Source organism: Sander lucioperca, chromosome 15 (genome assembly GCF_008315115.2).
Source record: "Sander lucioperca isolate FBNREF2018 chromosome 15, SLUC_FBN_1.2, whole genome shotgun sequence".
Taxonomy (NCBI): domain Eukaryota; kingdom Metazoa; phylum Chordata; class Actinopteri; order Perciformes; family Percidae; genus Sander; species Sander lucioperca.
In genome coordinates, this window is record NC_050187.1 from 30,588,363 (window position 1) to 30,610,325 (window position 21,963).

Genomic DNA, 21,963 nt, shown 5'->3' on the forward strand with positions numbered 1-21,963 from the left:
TCATAACGTTTTGAGTTAATGTAGCATATTGTCGACGTTATTCAATCGACCGACTATTTCACAAGGCAAAACGAAAGGTTTGTATCACCCTACTGTCACTGTCAGTGTTTTAACAGAACATGTAAGTTATCTAGCTAGGTAGTTAGCTGAACGTCAAAACAAACAGAACAGTTTAAGACATCATACAGTGGGTGTAGAACAGTTGGAAAATTCGGCACTAGCTAATTCAGCACACAAAGTAGTTTCAATAGGCGTAGTTTCCTTCTATTCCAGTTTAACTTTAATGGGTGGTAACCAGGGTTCCAAATTAGCACCATTTACCAGCCAAATGCTGGTAAAATATGCAATTGGCTGGTAGATTTGCTTCACTCACCAGCCAAAAAACAATGGTAATCCTTTGAGTGGCTGGTAAAATTTGAACATTCACTAGCCATTTGGCTGGTGGACAAAAAAGTTAATTTTGAACCCTGGTGGTAACGTAAGCAAAGAGCTAGCTAGCTACGTTAACAGTTAACGTTTAGTAGCTAACGTCAATTCTGACGGTTGGATTATAAACGTTTGGAATTTGCTAATACAAAGTGCTGCTTAGTAGACCATTTGTATGCCGACGTCTCAAGTGGTTCGTATTTGTAAAAGTTTTTTTAGGCTTTTTAATTCGGTCTGCACGAGGTAGTTAGACAAATGCGTTGCCTCTAAATTCACCGTTTTTTTAAATGGAGTTTGACGTGGTGAAAGCGAAACGGCGATAAAGTTGCACCACCACAGTTTATTTGGGAAGTAAATGTTGTTTAATTCAAATGTTGTCATATGTAGTGCATTCAAAATACATATTCAACAATTTATTTTGGTATCGCATTTGTTACACATGCGTGCCACTCACTTGCACTGTTTTCATTTCATTTACACATGATTGGACGGGAGGAGAAGACATTTTTCTAATTTCTATCTAGGTATACAAATACTATCTAGGTATACAAATATCACCCTCACTAGTTCTTGCTCTGTTCCTCCTCCTTGCTTTGTTTTAGGAAAGTAATGAGTGGAGAGGAATCCAGGAGAGGCTCATGGAGTGGTGGGAGTGGAGGATGGAGGGGACGAGGAGGCGGTAGTAGTAGTGGATGGAGGGGAGGAGGAGGAAGTGGTGGTGGAGGAGGGTGGAGAGGAGGTGGGAGGGGAGGAGGAAGTGGTGGAGGAGGAGGAGGATGGAGAGGAGGTGGGAGGGGAGGAGGAAGAGGAAGTGGTGGTGGTGGTGGAGGAGGATGGAGAGGAGGAGGAGGTGGTGGTGGTGGAGGAGGAGGAGGATGGAGAGGAGGTGGGAGGGGAGGAGGGGGAGGATGGAGAAGTAGACCATGGAGAGGAGGATCAGGAATCAATACCCTCAGCAGCCAGAGAGGTGAGTTTGATTTACTTTTCCATTTAACATATTCAGTAATTACCTTTTAGGATTATAATGTATTTTTTTATGTATAAATCTGCAAAAAATAAATTCCTTTTTCATAGAGTATTAAACAAGGTGCTCTAGTTCGCTGCATAATAAGAAGATGTGGGAGAAAAACACAAAATGAGCAGAAGACAAATTAAATACTAGCATCTAGTGTTTTTTAAAATGAAATTGTGCATGATTTACAATCCTGCTTTACAAAAACCACCTGTCTGCCTCTTTAGTCCTTTGTCAGGCTACTCTAGATATATCGTGTCCGTACAAAGGATGGGCTCTCTACTTCACAGAAGGTACGTGTGTTTTTTAAAGCTCTGTTTCACATGATGATAATGCATGTTGTAGACGCATATAATGGTCATGATCATGTAGCCTTTTCTGTGTCTGTGATATACATATGTCTTAATATGTCTTTTTTTATGTGCAGGCTTCATAGAGAGCTCACCTAGTGTGGAGAAGATCAAAGTGTTTGAGAAATATTTTACTTCTAAGATTGATCTGTATGACAAGGTCAGTCTGTCTGCTTGTGTAACTTTCTGTTTAATAAACTGACCATTAGGGTTAAAGGGGTGGTTCAGAATTTTGGACGTAGGACCTCATTTCCAAGTTAGCCAGTGTGTTATTTATCAGTGGAGACCGTTTTCAACACCTTTCATCCAGTCCTTCCAGTTGCAGAGGTCGCTGGTGCTAGGCTAGCGCAAGTCAACAATATCTGCTAGCCTGCCACTGAAAACAGTCTTACACATTCCACAGTACACCCGAGGCAAATAAATTATAACACCAGACTATCGATGTAAATGTCTGTTGATCAGGGGTGTGATTCTTCTGGATAAATCCGGAAATCCGGCTTTTCCGACCTGAAAATGAAGCTCTCGTAAATCATGCAAATCCGCTTTTTTTTTTTCTTTTTTTTGTGTGTGTGTGTGTGTGTGTGTGTGTGTGTGTGTGTGTGTGGGGGGGGGGTCGGGATGTTGGTAAACATAATGATCGGTCACTGCTGTCAACGTTTTTTGTGCCTCTGATTGCTGATTCATGTCTTCATATCACTGATCCGAGACCTCCGTGCCTTAACGACCGTTATCTACCGGACCGTGGATTTCGGTGCCTTATACCTGCTCTTCTCTCTGATGCTCCGCAAACGGACGTTAGAGGCAACTGAAACATCGCCGCACGGGACGCTAGTCAACACTACACTTAGCAGCAGCTAACGTTAGCCTACCGTTAGCTAACAGCTGGAGTAAACACGGTTAAAATGCTGACAGCTAAACGGTGTAAAAGTTTGTATGTCACTGTGTAGGATTCCAACAACAGTCTGCTGCTGCCGCTGTCTGAAAAACAACACAGCCTCGCCTCGCCAGCCTCGTGGTGCATTCAAAGTTGTTGTAAAATACCCTTTTCCCATCCAGTAGTTGTTTAACAGGAATTTACTGTTATTGTTATTACATTTTTTATAAATCATTTAATTTTGACCCTGTGGCCTTAGCAATAAAAACGCCGACTGTCGTTTTGTGCTCCTTTTTTTTTTTTTTTAGATCAACTTTTTATTGTTTTATATTTTTGAAAAGACAAATACAATTGAACGAGGTGCTCCCTTTCAAAAAAAACATTATTTAACAAGGTAATGCAATGTGAACAGCAGCTACTAGTTTCCCGACTGTAGTGCGCTTCTCTGTTTACTTTTTGGCGCAGTACTACTAACCGGAGCTAAGTAAAATTCCGCCGCTGCTGAGAAACTAGTCCCTCAAAATGTAATGCGATCATTGAGATGCAAGGGTAGTTTTATTTCTAATATTATTTTATCAACAGACATTTACATCGATAGTCTGGTGTTATAATTTATTTGCTTCGGGTGTACTGTGGAGTGGGTAAGACTGCTTTTAATGGCAGGCTAGCAGATACTGTTGACTTGCGCTAGCCTAGCACCAGCGAACTCTGCAACTGGAAGGACTGGATGAAAAGTGTTGAAAACGGTCTCCACTGATAAATGAGGTCCTATGTCCAAAATTCTGAACCACCCCTTTAACATTTCTCAATATAGTCTATCTATTTATCTATCTATTTATTTATTTATTTATCTAATTATATGCATTTCTTTTGCAGGGAAAAACATTTTTCAATAAAAAAAGGTTCCACTTTTTGTTGTGCTTTATCAATGTTTGCTATGTCAGTTAAAAGGTGAATTACTGTTTGTTTGTGCACAGGATGAGATTGAGCGTCAGGGCAGTGTTCTTGTAGATTATGCAGACTTGACTGGAGACAAAACCGTACGTGAAGCGCTTCCTGATCTGACCACAGAGCTGAAGGAGCAGCCAGAGGTGATCCTCAAGTGTTTGGGAGTGGCCATTCACCAGGTACAAACACACAGTCGCTACTAACTACACACATATGATGTCATTTGCAAGTTACATAATTTATACTGCTCTAAAGTAGGGCTGCAGAATTAATCGCAATTTTATCAAAATCGCAATATGGACTAGTGCAATATCCAAATCGCAGAGGGGGCGCAATATTTGTTAAAGGCAAAATATGTGTCAAACCATTCTGAATGAAGTACTGTGTTGCTGCAGAGACATCCCGGCCTACAAATCCTATCCTACAGACTACAGAAAACATCTTTGTTTGGTACAGATCCTTGCAAAAATCACCCTATAATCATTTTATTTTTTTTAAGATTTAATATTAGTCAATGAAAATGAGAATAATGATACAAACATGATCATCCCCTCCAATATCGTGAATCATATCGCAATCTCAATATCAGTCAAAAATAATCACAATTAGATATTTCCCTCATATCGTGCAGCCCTACTTCTAAAGTACTCTAAGCCTTTTAATAAATGAATAGTACATGTTACGTGTGTTTCCCAGGTGTTGACTATAGATTTGGAGAAACAAGCTGCTGAGCTGCAAGAGGAAGAGCTTCCTGTCGCTACACCAATCATCAACATCCCTCACATTAGCGCAAGGTAATGCACACAGTGACAGACACCTGTACAACTGCCAACCCTTAAGGAAGATTGCTTTATTTGTGTGAATCATCAACAGGCTGTATAACTATGAACCGCTGACTGCGTTGCGGACGTTACGTGCCAGTGTGTTTGGACGGCTGGTGTGTGTAAGGGGAACAGTGGTCAGAGTGAGCAATATCAGACCTCTGTGTACCAGGATGGCCTTCAGGTGCCTGGGCTGCATGCACACACAGTCACTGCCACTGCAGCATGGGAAATACACTACACCTACCAAGGTATGCACACTTTCTTCCTGCAACATCTTTACTCTTTCCACAACTTTGTTTTCACAAGTATTATTGTATATTTACACACACACACACACACACACAAAACTCGGAAAATTTGAATATCGTGCAAAAGTTCATTTATTTCAGTAATTCAACTTAAAAGGTGAAACTAATATATTATATAGACTCATTACATGCAAAGTGAGATATTTCAAGTCTTTATTTGTTATAATTTTGATGATTATGGCTTACAGCTTATGAACACCCCAAATTCAGAATCTCAGAAAATTAGAATATTACATGAAATCAAAAAAAAAAAAAAAAAAAAAAAAAAAGTTTTTAAATACAGAAATGTCAGCCCTCTGAAAAGTATAATCATGCATATGTACTCAGTACTTGCTTTGGGCCCCTTCTGCATGAATTACTGCCTCAATGCGGCGTGACATGGATGCCATCAGCTTGTGGCACTGCTGAGGTGTTATGGAAGACCAGGATGCTTCAGTAGCGGCCTTCAGCTCTTCTGCATTGTTCTCATCTTTCTCTTGGCAGTGCTCCATAGATTATCTATGGGGTTCAGGTCAGGCGAGTTTGCTGGCCAGGTTTTGGTACTTCTGGCAGTGCAGGCAGGTGCCAAGTCCTGCTGGAAAATGAAGTCAGCATCTCTATAAAGCTTGTCTGCTGAAGGAAGCATGAAGTGCTCTAAAATGTCCTAGTAGACGGCTGCGTTGACTCTGGACTTAATAAAGCACAGTGGACCAACACCAGCAGATGACATGGCTCCCCAAATCAACACAGACTGTAGAAACTTCACACTGGACTTCAGGCATCTTGGATTGTGTGCCTCTCCATTCTTCCTCCAGACTCTGGGACCTTGGTTTCCAAACAAGATGCAAAATTTGCTCTCATCGGAAAAGAGGACTTTGGACCACTGAGCAACAGACCAGTTCTTTTTTTTTTTCCTTTAGCCCAGGTAAGACGCTTCTGACGTTTGCTGTTCAGGAGCGGCTTGACAAGAGGAATACGACGTTTGAAGCCCATGTCCAGGATCTGTCTGTGTGTGGTGGCTCTTGATGCAGTAACTCCAGCCTCAGTCCACTCCTTGTGAATCTCCCCCACACTTTGAATGGCCTTTTCCTGACAGTCCTCTCCAGGCTGCGGTCATCCCTGCTGCTTGTGCACCTTTTTCTTCCACACTTTTCCCTTGCACTTAACTTTCTATTAATGTGCTTTGGTACAGCACTTTGAGAACATCCAACTTATTTTGCAATTACCTTTTGAGGCTTTCCCTCCTTGTGGAGGAGAGAGATTTTGACTTTGGGGTGTTCATAAGCTGTAAGCCATAATCATCAAAATTATAACAAATAAAGGCTTGAAATATCTCGCTTTGCATGTAATGAGTCTATATAATGTATTAGTTTCACCTTTTAAGTTGAATTACTGAAATAAATTAACTTTTGCACGATATTAAAAAAAAATTTCACCTGTATATATACACTACTGGTCAAAAGTTTGGGGTCACTAAGAAATTTCCATTCCACTCCATTATAGACAGAATGCCATCTCAGATCAGTTGCATTGTTTTTTTGACCAGGGCAGCAGTTTTCAGATTACATTATGTGCTTACATAATTGCAAAATGGTTCTCCAATGTTTTCCCAGTTATCCTTTTAAAATGATATCAGATTAGTAAACATAATGAGCATTTGGAACATTGGATGAATGGTTGCTGATAATGGGCAATGTAGATATTGCATTAAAGATCAGCCACTTCTTTCTACAACAGTCGAGAACCCTTTTGCAATTATGTAAGCACATAATGTAATCTGAAAACTGCTGCCCTGTACACACACACACACACACACACACACACACACACACACACACACACACACAATTTTCCTTCAGCATACACATATAACCATCTTTGACATCATTATTTAGATTTACTGATTCATTTTGCACTTTTAATGTGTGTATACTCTGTCTTTTATCACCTAGTGTATCCAGCCGGACTGCCGCAGTCGTACCTTTGCCCCCAGCAGGAGTTCCCCTTTTACTCATACTGTAGACTGGCAGATCATTAAGTAAGTATATCATGTGCCTATTTATACAACTGAACGATCAGCAGTGAAAAACGACACGTGGTGAACTGAAATCCTTGTTGCAGTTGTTGGTTAAAGAATGCAATGTATTGGCTTCAGCAGTGGTCTTGGAAAGAGATTTTGAAGTTATGCTTTCTGATAATAAGTAAGAGGAGGCACTATTTCAATTTAGGACGGCTGCTTACCAGAAAACTGCAAAAATCTAAACATTATTTTCTGTGGCACACAATGTTGTTGTGGAAGGTTATCTCTCTACTAAAAAGGGGAATATTGTGAGAAGCTTTTCTCAGAAAATATTCTAATGCAAAAAAAAAAAAAGCAGTGCATCTCCAATCCTGGGTCACCATTTACATCCTGCATTTGAAATTAGGTTTTTTTTGTGCTACTTCAGGGTGCAGGAGTTGATGGGCGGAGAGCAGAGGGAGACTGGACGGATCCCGCGCACCGTGGAGTGTCAACTGACATCCGACCTCTGTGACAGCTGCGTCCCTGGAGACACAGTCACTGTGACAGGGATAGTTAGAGTTACCAGCGATGGTACACAAGCATACACACACACATTCTAACCAGTGGGAGGTGACGTTTGCTTTTAGCCTTTTACTGGTACTTAGTTAAATGTAAAAATGTATTGACTATATTTGTGTATATATACAGTATACACTATAAGCCTATATTTAGGTACCCACAATTCTGGAAGGAGGAGATGAATAAGAAGTTCTCTCCTGCCTTCCCAACCACTGTCACAGTGGCCCCAAACAGAGCACACACAGATCACTCTTATTATTTTTTCTGTGCAGGTAGTTCCCGGGGGAATAAGGATCAGTGCATGTTCCTCCTCTACCTTGAAGCCATTTCAGTCAGCAATACTAAAGGTACTGAAGCTTGTATATTTGTACTAAAATTATGCGGAGCACTTAATGTAATACAACAGAGCAATACGGTTTTTCTTTTGCTTTTAATGTGTAGGTAAGCAGTCCAAGTCAGGTCAGGGGTCACTTGAAGATCGTTCTGGGGGGGAGGAGTTCAGTCTGAAGGAGTTGTATGCCATCCAGGAGATCCAGTCACAGCCTGACCTTCTGAGACTTATAGTACAGTAAGTTATTTATTACCTACAATATAGCCCTACTCGCACGGGATTAGTATTACCTGGTGACTTCTAGTCTTTCGGAGGTTGTGTGTGATCTTAATCCCGTGCGAATCAGCCATGTCTGTAATTTGGGTCGTATATTTCTTTAGTTTTTTGTTTCCTGTGCGCCTTTTAATCCCTTTCGCGAAGACGGATATGGGATCGCGGAGAGCTGCGGTGGGGGGACCCTTTCATGATCAACCTAGTCTGGACCTCTGGCCTGCGGCTTCATGGCAGGCCAAGGGCTGACGGTGATGCTGTGTGGGTGCCGCCGGGGCGGGGATGATCGGGTCTGCGCCTCTGGTAACCTCTACCGGGCATGGCCCAAAAAAAGATACGGAACCCAGATATCAACTTGTAGTTTTCATACATCCCAAACCACAGAGTTTGAACAACATGGGCGTTGTGGGACAATTTTGTTTCTTTTCTTTTCTAGGACTGCATAATTTGTTTATTCATTGTCCTCCTGATGTCACCTTGCACAATACCACATCATGAAAGACTGCGATTGATTGCACTTTGAGTAGTAACAATGTATTAAATCATTTTTTGTATTCCTATTTGGCCAAAATGGCCACTGTCTAAATGATCAACCCTTATGATGTAGCTAACAAAATGTCCACACCTTTAGGGATCTTGGAATTTGTCTTGCTGTTTTTCATTCATCCAACAGTTTTGGTTAGTGTTATGCATTTCAGCCACACATGGCTGCTACTGTGTGTGTAGACTTGTGGTCCTCTTTAGTACTGTTTAAACACTGTGCTATTAACTCAAACCAAGATATGTAACACTCTGACACCTCTTTCAGGTCTTTGTGTCCTGTCATCTACGGCCACCTGGTGAGTTGTGTCATCAAGAACACCAACAGCATTTTCATCAGAGGTTACAAAGGGATACTTATGATTTGTTTGAACAGCATGTCATTCACACCTGGCAAAAAGATAATTTTCTTTCATCTTGATTTGTCAAGGCTAAGATCATGTGTTCTTATGTGTCCCAAGCTGGTGAAAGCTGCTCTAGCCTTGGTGTTGTTTGGAGGCCGACAGAAACACACTGGCAAGAACAGCGTCCCAGTTAGAGGAGACCCACACATCCTGATGGTGGGAGACCCTGGACTGGGGAAGAGTCAGATGTTGCAGGTAACACAGAAAACATACTTTAATAGAGCAGCAATGTCTGGCAAAGATAAAGTGAAAACAGTAAAAAAAAAATGTAATTTTGTTACTCTTTAGTTTCTGAAGCTGTAATATATGAACCAGTTTCAGTGTGTATACATAAACTTCATATATATTTATGTGTGCTGTGTGTGTAGGCAGTGTGTAATGTGGCTCCCAGAGGAATCTATGTATGTGGCAACAGCACAAGCACCACAGGTAAATTGTCTTAAAAGTACTACTCTCCTTAAGCTAAGGTGGTGATTACTCTCTGGGCACTTTTCCAGATCTGTTGCAACATAATCAAGTTTGGAATTACATTTTTTTTTTTTTTTTTTTTTTTTTTGTAGGACTAACCGTGAGTTTATCTCGAGACGCTGGAACGGGGGATTTTGCTCTAGAGGCCGGAGCCTTGGTGCTGGCTGACCAAGGTAGGAAAGAAATTGGAAACATTGCTTTAAAAAAGTGTATTTATACCTGTGTTATGTATACATAGATAATGTAAATTGAGGAGAGAGATACTTATTTTCATACAATCAAGTATCAAAAACTGAGGAGGACATGCTGTTGGATGCTGTCCTCTTCTCCTACTCTTTCTTCAATGCCTAACGAATCTATCTATTTCTCTCCCTGACCCTGTCTTTATAATTGAGCAGCACTGGTTGAAGCCTGAAAATATTGTAAACAAATTAATAACATAACTAATTACACTGGTCGGACTGTTTAGCTCTGTTTCAGACTGATACCTCCGGTTCAGGCTGGTCCTCATCCTCAACACGTGCCTTTTTCAGTGTAAGAATAAAAAAAATGAAATAATATTATTTATAAGTTTATTTGATTCACAGCTGCTACATATAGTGTTTTTGACCTCGACAACCCAACTTTCTAAAGCAGGCGCAATCGCTTGTTTGCTAACAGTCGGGTCGGGACCTCAACATTAACACACTGACAACATTGTATTCAGAATATAAAATATTTTTATAGCACTTTTTAATGTGATTGTGTAAAGGTGTTCACGAGATAGATACCAACCTCTCGTGAACTTGTGAATTTCGCCAGCCGTCTTCTCCTGTTTATCCTGTCATGGAGACAGATGCTGTGTGCACAGGGGAGGGGCTGTGTGTGTGTGTGTGTGTGTGTGTGTGTGTGTCGCAAGTGACAGAGAGACGGAGGAGAGCAGGATAAGGAAATGCAGATGAACGAATAAGCTGCGTGTTTTAAATAGCGTTACAAAAAACAAAATTATAACGAAACGCAATGTGCAGCGGCAGGTGTTGATAGTGTGGCGCACCGCCACTAATTAGTCTATGTGTGGGAAACACTGCATTGTTATCTCTCTACCTGTTGGGGCTGCGAGCATGCAAAACTGCATAGAAAACATGTTGGGCTTTTTCGTCCATCTGTTACTCCTGCTTGTTTCTTTTCTTTTTTCTCTACCTTATTGTCTTCTTCTACTGGCCTCATTCTCTTTCTCTGTCTGTTCCCTTTAGGCCTGTGTTGCATTGATGAGTTTGATAAGTTGGGCAACCAGCAGCAGGCTCTGCTAGAAGCCATGGAGCAGCAGTCTGTGAGTCTGGCTAAGGCTGGAATAGTTTCCTCTCTGCCAGCAAGGACGTCAGTCGTAGCTGCTGCGAACCCCATCGGCGGACATTACAACAGAGGCAAGACTGTTTCTGAAAATCTGAAGTAAGTCAGCTCACGGTACAATGATTGTGGTTTTTAGTGACTGCTGTCTGATATTACTGTATATCTGTGTAAATATACAAGTGGTTTAGTTATATTTACAGCACTGCATTCTTGTCTTTAGAATGGGTTCAGCACTTCTCTCTAGATTCGACGTTGTCTTTCTCCTCCTGGACATCCCAGATGAGTCACATGACCGGCACCTGTCAGAACATGTCATGGCAAACAGGGCAGGAAAAGGCAGAACCAGCAGCGCCATAGTTACCAGGGCTAACAGTGATTTAGAGACCTCCATCCTGCTAGAACACTCAGACATGCCGCTGTCTGAACGTTTGCAGGTAAATACAATGGACCATACTGAAGGAGTACAGTGATATTCAAGATTAACTTTATTGTCCCACTGTCAAAAATCATTTGCATTCATGCAATATGTTTGTTTGTGTCCAGATCCCTGCAGGTGAAACTGTAGACCCCATTCCAGTATGTTTGTTAAGGAAGTATATCAGCTACGCTCGCCAGTATGTCCACCCCTCGCTCTCTCCTGAAGCCGCAAAGATACTTCAGGACTTCTACCTGTCACTGAGATCTCAGGCACACTCCGCTGATTCCACACCCATCACCACACGACAACTCGAGTCTTTAATTAGACTAACTGAGGTAGGTTTCTGTATGTTTGGTGTATTCAGTGTGTTCACCCAAAAGCAACATGTAATGGATTAAGATACTAGATAACATCTTTTGGTTTTCTGCTATAGTTTCTGGCTCAGCAATTTTATGTGTCTAACAAAAGGAACCATTTTCCCAGTTGTGCCCCAGTACTTATGTGGTTAACTGTTTTTGTTGCAGGCAAGAGCCAGGCTGGAGCTCAGAGAGACGGCTACCCGCAGTGATGCTGAAGATGTGGTGGAAATCATGAAACACAGGTGACACTATAGGGGGCTTTGCGTGTATTAGGGCTGCAACCAACAAAAGAAAGACAAATTGTCATCACAATTTTCTAAAACCCAAGGTGATGTTGTTGAATTGCTTGTTTCGTCCGACCAATTCTCCAAAACATAAAGATATTCAGTTTGTTAAAACAAAGAGAAGCAGAAAATCCTCTCATTTCAGAAGCTCAAACCAGAGAATATTTAGCATTTTTCTGTCAACAGATTGCCGACTAATTGTTTCAGCTTTGCTGTGTATTTGTCACTTACGTTAAATTTAAAGATTTAAGGAGAGGATCTTGGATTTGCAGAGGTAGCAATTCTGTACATGTTGCTCTCACCTGTGTTCTTGATATTCATTTGCTGCACAATATATAGAATTTGTTTTTAAAACTAGTGCACACCTCCACCACTAGCCTTATTAACAAGGCCCGGAAACCACCCTGACTCTCCACCCCTGGCTCTTCATGCCACTGTTCTCTCTCTGTTGTAATGCTCTTTGCTCTTTATTTATTTTTTTATTTCTATCTTTATTTTTAATTTAATACATACTGTGTACATATACTTATACTTATATTGTTTATACCTATACTTATATTGTTTAATATTCCATCTAGAGAATGTGTGACGTGCACCAACAACACCAAAACAAGTTACTTGTATGTGTTAAAAAACGTACTTGGCAATAAAACCCTTTCTGATTCTGATGATTCATAGCAGCATACCCATTACAGAACTGATAACTGTGATCATGTCAAGTAACAAAGTGATTTTCACTAAATTGTGTGTGTATTTTTGTTTGCAGTCTGGCTGATACATATTCAGATGGGCTGGGCAATCTGGACTTTGAGCGCTCGCAGCTTGGATCAGGCATGAGTCAGCGTAGCGTTGCAAAAAGACTGGTCAACGCACTGCACATGCATGCTCAGAGGACCAATCAGAAGCAGTTTGACCTACAGATGCTTCGATCTATCGCCAACAAACTGAACATTAAGGTGAAACTGAAATACACGTGCACTAGATAAACGGTACCAAATGAAAGGCACAAACACCCCCATGTTATTCTGACTAATCTAATCCGTGACTGGGACTGTCATCCAAATTTTGCAAATGAAGTAGAGCTCCTTTAGAATGTATCGAAAATTGAGTTATCAACTTGCTTAAGAACGAGACCTCAAAATTTAAAATGCTGAAATAGAAATACTGGTGAAGTTTAAGCTACATTGTGTAAGAATTTCTCCCATCTAGCGGTGAAATTGTATATGACAACCAACTGAATATTACTTTCTATTTTTAAATTAGCGACGACTTTGTCCGTGATTGTTCCTTCCAGTGTGATAATAGTTTTAAGTTATTTTGGTACCATTTCATTGCTAACATCAGCTATCAGGTTCCCAAACATATGCAAGCTAATGTTAGTAAAGTATCAGTACTATCGTTATTCTGTATATTGTACGAGATTAATAGTGTAAGGCAAGGTTTACAGCGTAGGAGAGAAGCAACGGAGGTTTGTGTTTTTAATATTTCTCTGAGCAGTATGAACAATGTCAATGAAACCAAAATTAGCTCTTAGTATCTCCATCGTTTACACGCAGCTGTTCTAGCTGTAGCTAGTCTGTGTTACAACTACACATGACGTGAGCTGCCAGGGAAATCACGACACATGATGACTATGTTTATGTTACAAAGTAGACAATCCTTTTTCATCATTGACGCGAGGAAAAGTATCCTAGATGTCTTTCTAGCGTTATGCACAACCATGCTATAGTTAGCCAAGCAAGTAGCAACTATAAAACTTTGAATTTACACAAATAAGCAGAATTACCAGTTGAGAAGAAAGCAGGCAATGTCGGCGTCCCTTTTAAAATCCTTGCTCCTTATGATCTCTTTCCATCTTGGAAAAGCCACTCCAATATTAACTTTGGTCTTGTTGCTTTGCCTGTCGCGTTGTCGTTTTAATTCTCTTTTTAACTTCTTGGCGACTCCGTTACATGTCCTCGAGAATAGGCACAATCCTCCATCTTCAACAGGCTTTCAAATCTGCCGGCAGTAGCAAGTAATCTTCTCCCCCTCCCTCCCTGGCATTCGTCACAGTCAGTGCCACTGAGTGAAAAGGGCGAAATGCGGCGGTATGTCCCTCTTTGGTTAATGTATTTTAAAGATGGAGACGCTACATGGTGGCCGTCATTCGCGCGAATCGCTCCTATGTATTCTGAATGATTCTGAATGGCAGATTCTACGCTTACGAGAATACTTTGATTCGTTGGTGGAAGTAATTACACATGAATGAGCACATATTTGTGAAAGAACAAAGGTTTTTTTTGCTAAAAATCAACTCAAAAAATTACACAATGGAGCTTTAGGACACACCATTATTCAAGGTTGCATTTGGATGCCTACTACTCATAAATACAGTCGGAGTCACTGAACAAACCCCTATGAAAATAAGAAAAAAAGATGGAATGACAGAAAGACATGGGTGGATTATAGAAAGGTGAATTGTCTTGGTTAAAGAATCTCTTCCTAACAAAAAAAAAAAACGTTCTCAGTAATTCAGGCCATGAGTGTTGAATACATGCAGTAAATCCTGATCCTAACACAGAAAACACTATCATTCTATGCATGCTGATGATTTATTTTCAACCTTTGGTTAATTCCTTTCAGGTGGTGGATTTTGAAGGTCTGGTGAGTTCCCTCAATGAACAGGGTTTCCTGCTGAAGAAAGGAGCTAAGCTGTACCAGCTGCAGACTGTCTGATCACTGGCAACTGCAACAGACTAAGAGCTGGGTACCAGCTTCATCCTGCAGACCTCGCTAAAAGGTCAGTGTTCGGGATAACTGAACTGGGTCTCTTTCTGTGTAAGAGGGAGAAAGGAACTTGATGGGGAGCTCATTATCCAGACCACTTTCACCAAACCTCCACCCAATGGACCGCTGTGAAACCTTTTGAAGAGACTGTAACAACCACAGCAACCGACAAACACGGGACAGATCATCTAACTTACTAAAACCTTACAGAGGGCATCTCTCCACAACCTTACAGCGACCACAGTTTTCCCCATGACCACCAACCTCCTGCTAAAAAGAGGAACTGACTCCATTAGACACACCACATCTATGCTGAACTCAACACGGTATGGTGTGACTTGGCTGTAATTGCATCAGTTAAGTGACACTTCAGACATTACTCAAGGCTGTAAGAAAATGTTATTTAGTTCCCCACCTGTTGGTTCAATGATGTAATGCCTCACAGATGCCACTATCTTAATAAAGATATAACATCATTTTTCAGAACTAAAAAATCCATAGTCGGGTACACTTTCCTTTCAATGTACATCATTTTACAGTACATGGTGACTGTTTCAAACAACAGTTGTAGTTGAAATTCTTTTTTTCAAAGTAAGGTCGGTCTTTGGCGCTCTAAACGTCTGAGAGAAGTGCTGATGTACTTATATTCGATAAATACCTAATAGGTGACTATACTACCTCAATGTTGAGTTTCTTGTTTATTTATTTTTCCACACAGATGACTTTGTTGTAAAGAAACCTTTTTGAAGTTCAGTTAAAATTATATTTTAGAAGTCACTGTTATTTCTATGTCACTAAAATAAAATAAATGATCTTATGATGTTTAGTAGCTTGGTAAAGATGGTCATTGCTTCCTATGATGTGGCAATATATTGTTTTCTAAAATATTGACTTTTGAATTGACCTCAAGAATCCAGTAATGGTCAGGCTATATATATATTGATCTAAAAACCTGCAACTATACAATATTTGCTTCTCATTCTGTCTCAAACGTTCTGTATCGTCTACCGTCTAGTCGTCTAGTATGCACTTTATTAGTTTACATTAAACATTCCGTTATTAAATGATTTAATTTCCTGTAAATCTCAGCATATTTTGTTTTTTTAAGGATTACAGAAAAGGATTTGACAGTGAAAACATGCAAAATTGGACAATACAATCAGCAAAGCTCAAACTGTTGATTATGGTGTCATTATTACAAATACTTTCCTCTGATAACTTTGTTTTGCTGATATTAACTTTGTGACTTGTCTTAATCACATCATCTTTTTTTTTTCTAAATAAAAGCCTTGTCAACTAAAGCGTCATTGACGATTTTGCGACGCCCTTTGCGGTGTCAGTTTACGGCAACATGGCAGCCTGCTGGCTGAAGTCATGGCCGGCTGGAGCGTTGGCTGGCCCAGACGCTAGATCGCACCCATAGAATGTATGATCGCACACCCAATACACGTGTCGACGTCACCAGGAGCACACTGCGCAGGCGTTGACACGTGTATCGGGTGCGATCTAGCATTTACCCCCGGAGCTGAGATTCTCTTGGCTCTGACCGTCTGAAACTTAAACATGAAAACGGGTACGAACCACACGATAGCAGCGGGTCGGTAACGGAAGCCTCGTGAAGATGATGATGATGTGTTTTCGGAGGCCTTCCGCGCCATTGTGTCGCAACGCAGCAAATGTTCGCTGTCTGTTGTCTGCGCAGTGTGCGGGTGTGTGTCGGCTCGAGCCTGCGTCATGGCGGCACAGACACACACCTGTCACCGACTGCGCGAGGGTAAAACAGTCTCCGGTTAGCGGCTCGTGGGTCTTTAGAGTCAATGGGACGGACAGCCGCGTTGCGTGCTGGAGTGGGATCCTCCAGCAGGTGAAAGCGACACCCTGGCACGCTCAAGGAACCGTGCTTCTGCACCGAGGAGGTCACGAGAGGTCGGTGACCAGCTTCAAGTCTCTGCTGTCCCCTAAAGCTCGTGGGCTTTGCAGCGGGAAGACCAAGGAGACACCGGACAGCTCCCCCGCAGCGGACCAGAATGAAGCCAGTCCGGTACCGGGAGAGGGCCTCTTCAAGTTCAAAGAGCTGGTGAGTAGCTTACAGGACTGTCCTGACAGTTAACTGTGGGAATGTGAAGTGTGAAAAGATAACAGAAGATGGTAGAAAAAAAACATCACTTGTTTGAAGTGTGTTCAGATAGAAACAAACCAACAGTGATAGAAGTCGTCAGACCCTTTACAAGCAAGAGCCTCGTATTCTAAATGTTGTCAGCAAAATGTAGCCTACTCAGTGTGATGTTGTTGGTCGAGAAAGAGCTGGAAAGATGTATACAACAATGCGTTTGTATGTCAAATCTGTCATAAAAAGTAAGTAGCTGTCAAGTACATGAAGGAAAGCAAGAAAGTACACTGCTGCATTTTGATATGTAGTGAGGTGGAAGTATAAAGTAGCATAAGATGAATATACTCAGGTTGTACAAAAGTGCACTGTAAATAGAGCTAGACTGATGGGATGGGCTGACATATCATTCAGTATTAGCCTATTGCAAGTAAAGGTAAGTTGCAGTAGAGCTTAGATCGGCCCAAAAAATCAAGCCCGAACCTACCCGAGCCCGAGCACGTTGTGTCCGTGTCCGAGCCCGGCCCGGCCCGACACATTAACTGTAATTATGAGCCCGAGCCCGATTTAAACCCGACAATTTTTTAATACGTGGGCCGTTATAACTGACGTTCTCAACTACAATTCAGAGTTGTTTGAACTACAGAAATCTGTTTAGAATAATACAACAAGGACGAAGCCTGTAAACTGCTGTTTGTTTAGAATGGAACGGATCGCAAGTGGATCCGAGTGAAGAAACGTAAAAAAATAAAAAAAAGAAACAATGATGAACAACATATTGTTGTCACTGCCCACGACTTGTTTAAACTGCTTCCATACCTCCGACTTTCCTCCACACTTGCTCAAAGTTAATTCTCCTGTTTTTCTTTTTTTCTTTACATCTTCAAGCTCCCGGTGTGATGCGTGCGAGAGGAGGAGACTCCGCGCATGACACGTGCTGCATTTTGTAACTGCAGCCTAACTTTTGTACACATTTGTTACTTATATATATATATATATATATATATATATATAATATTTCTGATTATGGCATAGCTATCTCCCCACCCAAATAGGATAATAAGGTAATGGATAAAAAAAAAAAAAAAAAATTGCTTGATCAAGGGTCCGGCCCAGGCGCGGCCCGGCCCGGCCCGAGGATGTGGCGGAAAATAACGGCCCGAGGTCCGGTCGGGCTCGGGTCGGGCTCGGGCTTGGGCCGAGAATCTAAACTCTAAGTTGCCGTACAGAAATGTGAAAGAGATACAAATTTAGAAACTGGTGCTGTTATAGTTTGTCCACCAGAGGGCACAGGCAAGTTTATTTTTCAATTGTAAGAATGTGTGTGTGTGTGTGTGTGTGTGTGTGTGTGTGTTTGTGTGTGTTTTATGTGTCAGCAGATTTTTGTAACTCAGGAATATCAATTCAAACAAATTTTTTTTTATATATATTATTATTATTATTATAATATTTCTTTGTTCCTATCTTTCCACAGTGGTTTTTAACCCGGCAAGATTGTGAATTCTTCGTAAATCTTCATTAATGGAATTGTTCGTGGAATAGTTTTAGGCTGATTTACCTGCTGTGCTATGTCCATGCTATTATCGGTCTCAGACTTCTTAACCCAGTGTTGATCTATGAAGTAACACTGTATGTAACTACTCTGTTTTTTCTGCAGTATGAGAACCCATGGACAATCCCCAACTTCTTGTGCGTGTGTCGGATTTTGCTGGCTCCATACTTGGGTTATCTGATCATCCAGCAGCACTTTCACCTCAGTCTCGCTCTGTTCACACTGGCTGGAGCAACTGACCTGGTAATGCAGATACACACACTTTCACTAAAACAAAATGGTTTTGGACTTCAGACATTTGATACATGGAAACTATGGAATTATTTAAAAAAAAACATATTGGTCTCCCATTAGCAGTAATAAGTAATATTGTCAAGTCAATGTAATATAAAATTTGAATTCTATCAAGACACATACCTACATCCGGACAGTTTTCATTTTAACAATAGGACTAATTTTGTACTGATATTGGTCTCGCCCTTTTTGAAATTGAATCTGAATTGACGTGTCAATCATAAAACTGAACAACATTTTGTCACAGGATTTAATTACTGTCTTGCTATTTGTGAATCATTGACTCATTCAACCAGACACAAAACAAGACATCTGCACTTTAATGTTAATTTAACATTAAAGTGCAGATGTCTTCGATAACGTTTGTTAATCACTAGGACATCGCAGACATGGTCAGCAGATCAGGGTGGTAATTAAGAAGGGGATGGTGGCCTTGACTTCAAGCCATTATTATTGTCAGATGGGTTATTATTGGCATGAACTTCAGTGCAGTCACCTTAAATAAATCTTTCAGCTTGCTGCATTTGCTCCTTTAGACCTTAGAAAGGCACCTATTACAATGTCTTCTTCTCTTTCTACCTCTTTCTCTACTCAGTTGGATGGTTACATTGCCAGAACGTGGCCAAGTCAAAAGTCGGCGTTGGGCAGCGCTCTCGACCCATTGGCTGATAAGATTCTTATCAGTATTTTGTATGTCAGTCTCACCTATGCTGAACTTATACCAGGTATTGGACTGTTTGCATTTCTTGTTTTAGCTACCTCTGTATATACTCTTATTTTCAGTATTTGAGAGAATGATCAATGACAGTGGAATTACAAAGCTGCATTTCTTCGTGTTGTTTTTCCATCTTACTGCGTTTTATGTGATTTTTGTATTGCGTTGTATATTCTGTTACAGCTCTGCTGACGGCTCTAGTGATTTCCAGAGACATTGGTTTGATAGCTGCTGTCTTCTGGGTTAGATACAAGACTGTACCTCCACCGGTGAGACATGTCACATTTCACTCTAAACAAGCGCACTTTGACAAATTAAAAATACAGTATTGGGTGCAAGATCTGCTCGAAGTAGAAAGTAATATTAATGTACTGTGGATTACAATGGCCGCTTAAGTCGAGGAAGGAAATTGAATGTACTTTGCCATCTCTTCCTCTTTTTCCTCCAGGTGACCCTTAGCAAGTTTTTTAACCCCTGCTACACCACAGCACAGCTCAAGCCCACGCTCTTCAGCAAGGTGACACCCAGACACAACCACCCACTCTTACTGTACACCAGACTTTGAACATTTTGTACATTGCTGTACTAAAGTGGAGATTTAGCAACAATGGAGGCTTAAATAACAGGATATAATGAGAATGTGTGGTTATTTTATTATTATATTATTATGGCTCTTTATGACATGTGCGTGACAGTCACCAGATGCAGAAACTGAAAACCTGGCATAGTGCAGATCATTCATCCATCATTTTTAATTTGAGTCCACAATACTTGCATGGATGCAGAATCTGTCGTACACATTCAAACACATTAAATTCACTGTCAAAATGTTCCTTTACGGCTCCACTACAAATTCTGCATCATTTATTTTGATACCTGGAAAAGAAAAGGGTCTGGCAGGAGTATTATTTTTTTTTACGTGCCAAAAAAGTGTTGTTTTGTTCTTGGAATCAGCCACATGTGCAGCAGGTTTTCTCAAAAATAATGAGCCAAACATCATTTGTTGGAGAAGCCGGTAGTCTGTGAATGTGAAATGTTTTGGGGCCTTTTTATAATGTTATTCTGACTTTGTGTGTGCATTTTTTTTTTTTTTTTTTGTTAGATGAACACAGCCATCCAGCTCCTTCTGGTTGCATCTTCTCTGGCTGCTCCAGTCTTTCAGTATACAGACCATATCCTGCTGCAGGGCTTATGGTAAACCCCACGCACTGTATAACACATGCATACACACGCAGGACTTATCCACTTGACTTTAATATCCGTCATGTCCTTTACTTTTTAGTGTAGTAATTACAACAACAAATGTTTATTGTCCAAAGAGTTTTTAATGCAAATGGTTTTGTCTCTGTTAAGCACATGTTTGTTCCAGCAGTGTTCAGGTTAAGTGCGCTGACTCATTTCAATTTACAACTGCGAGTGGGTTGGAGTAGGGAGCCGACTCAGGACAAACATTTTATAGTGTCACAGTAACCTACATTTTTCTATGAGTTCAGCAGACTGTTGAACTAATTTACACAACAACAGGCATCTGTTTGTCTTGCTCGGTCGTTGTACACTCAGACTTCATTTTCACTCTGCTTCTTTTATTTTCCCCGACTGAAACTGTAAAGTCTCTGTAATCAACTTGTAGCATTAACATCTACTTTAATTACACTAAGTTTCTACCTACAAGTGAATTGGAGCCTAAGCTATTGAAATAAGTAAAGCCTTTTCAGTAGTTGATTAATATAAAGATTAAAACACAATTTATAAAAAAAACTTAATTACATTTCTATTTATATGACGCAGTTCCAAAAAACAAGTAAATTCATCATTAAATGTACCAATAGATACCGTTTTCTAGTTGTATTTTGCCTAATGATGGATGAATTCAATGACATTTAAAAAACACTTTATTTTTTACTTTTTACATTTAATAGCGTGCATTGCTTCTGCCAAAATGTCTTTCTTGAAGCTACCACTGCACACACAAAAACACAGAATTGAATTTTACAATTTTAATTGAAGTTAAGTAATTTGATACATTGTTTTTTAAATGTACCAATTAATCAACTATGACTAGTCACTGAAGGGTGATTAATAGTTCCTCCCATAACACAATAAAGACTTTCTACAACGGGAAAATGATACTTGTTAAACCAAATCAACTGAATGAAACTGTGGTTTGAATTACAGCATATGTCCTTTGTTATATTATATTGCAGGTATGTTACAGCGGTGACTACAGCGGCGTCAGGCTATAGCTACTGGCATTACGGCCGCAAGACTGTCCAGGTGCTAAACACCAGATCACAATGACAACCACACCAGGAAACGTCCAGAAAGCAGAGCAAAAGTAGTGAACAGCCACGTCAGGGACACTGATTGGCCGTGGCAAAAGTCGGACAGATGGATAATCGCCAGGAGCTCTAAAAACCAAGTAGCTGTGACAGCCATTTATGAGTCGCCATGGCAATGACACACGGAAACCAACCGACGCCGCAGATGGTTTAACTGCAACACTACAGAAACGCCTAACGGCAACTCTGCCACTGGACTGGCTGTGGACTAGAGACACACGCACACAGATAGAAACTGCAAACACAAATATAGACCATCCACCCGACACACTCACACATATATACACATACATGTCAAGTACAGTATATGTTAAGTGATCTGGCAAGAGCTTCTATTTTTTTGGTAGTTTTTCAATCAAGAGGTTGCAATGTCAACACAATTGTCAGTTTTGTAAACCAATGATTTATGAGTAAAACAGAAAATTTGCTTTGGTTTGTCTGTGTGTGTGTGTACGTGACTGCAAGGCTGGTTTTTCTTCAGT

The 21,963-nt window shown here is 40.6% G+C and overlaps 2 protein-coding genes across 2 annotated transcripts; both read left to right on the plus strand.

The window, feature by feature from the left end:
• Positions 1–1,275: 1,275 nt before the first annotated feature.
• Positions 1,276–16,091, plus strand: mcm8 (minichromosome maintenance 8 homologous recombination repair factor; the record flags this gene model as incomplete). The annotated part of the gene is made up of 20 exons (XM_035992236.1): positions 1,276–1,393; positions 1,666–1,731; positions 1,866–1,948; positions 3,640–3,789; positions 4,307–4,404; positions 4,484–4,682; positions 6,674–6,759; positions 7,169–7,314; positions 7,575–7,649; positions 7,744–7,870; positions 8,712–8,742; positions 8,905–9,042; positions 9,216–9,276; positions 9,408–9,488; positions 10,548–10,743; positions 10,865–11,078; positions 11,188–11,397; positions 11,587–11,663; positions 12,472–12,661; positions 14,331–16,091. Coding segments are annotated over 20 exons (2,439 nt in total), but the record flags the coding sequence as incomplete, so codon positions are not given.
• On the plus strand, positions 15,869–21,963 carry crls1 (cardiolipin synthase 1). Its single transcript, XM_031316012.2, has 7 exons — positions 15,869–16,551; positions 18,239–18,376; positions 19,023–19,152; positions 19,326–19,411; positions 19,591–19,659; positions 20,245–20,336; positions 21,347–21,963. The coding sequence occupies exons 1-7, from the start codon at positions 16,096–16,098 to the stop codon at positions 21,438–21,440; spliced, it is 1,065 nt and encodes a 354-aa protein (XP_031171872.1). The 5' UTR covers positions 15,869–16,095; the 3' UTR covers positions 21,441–21,963.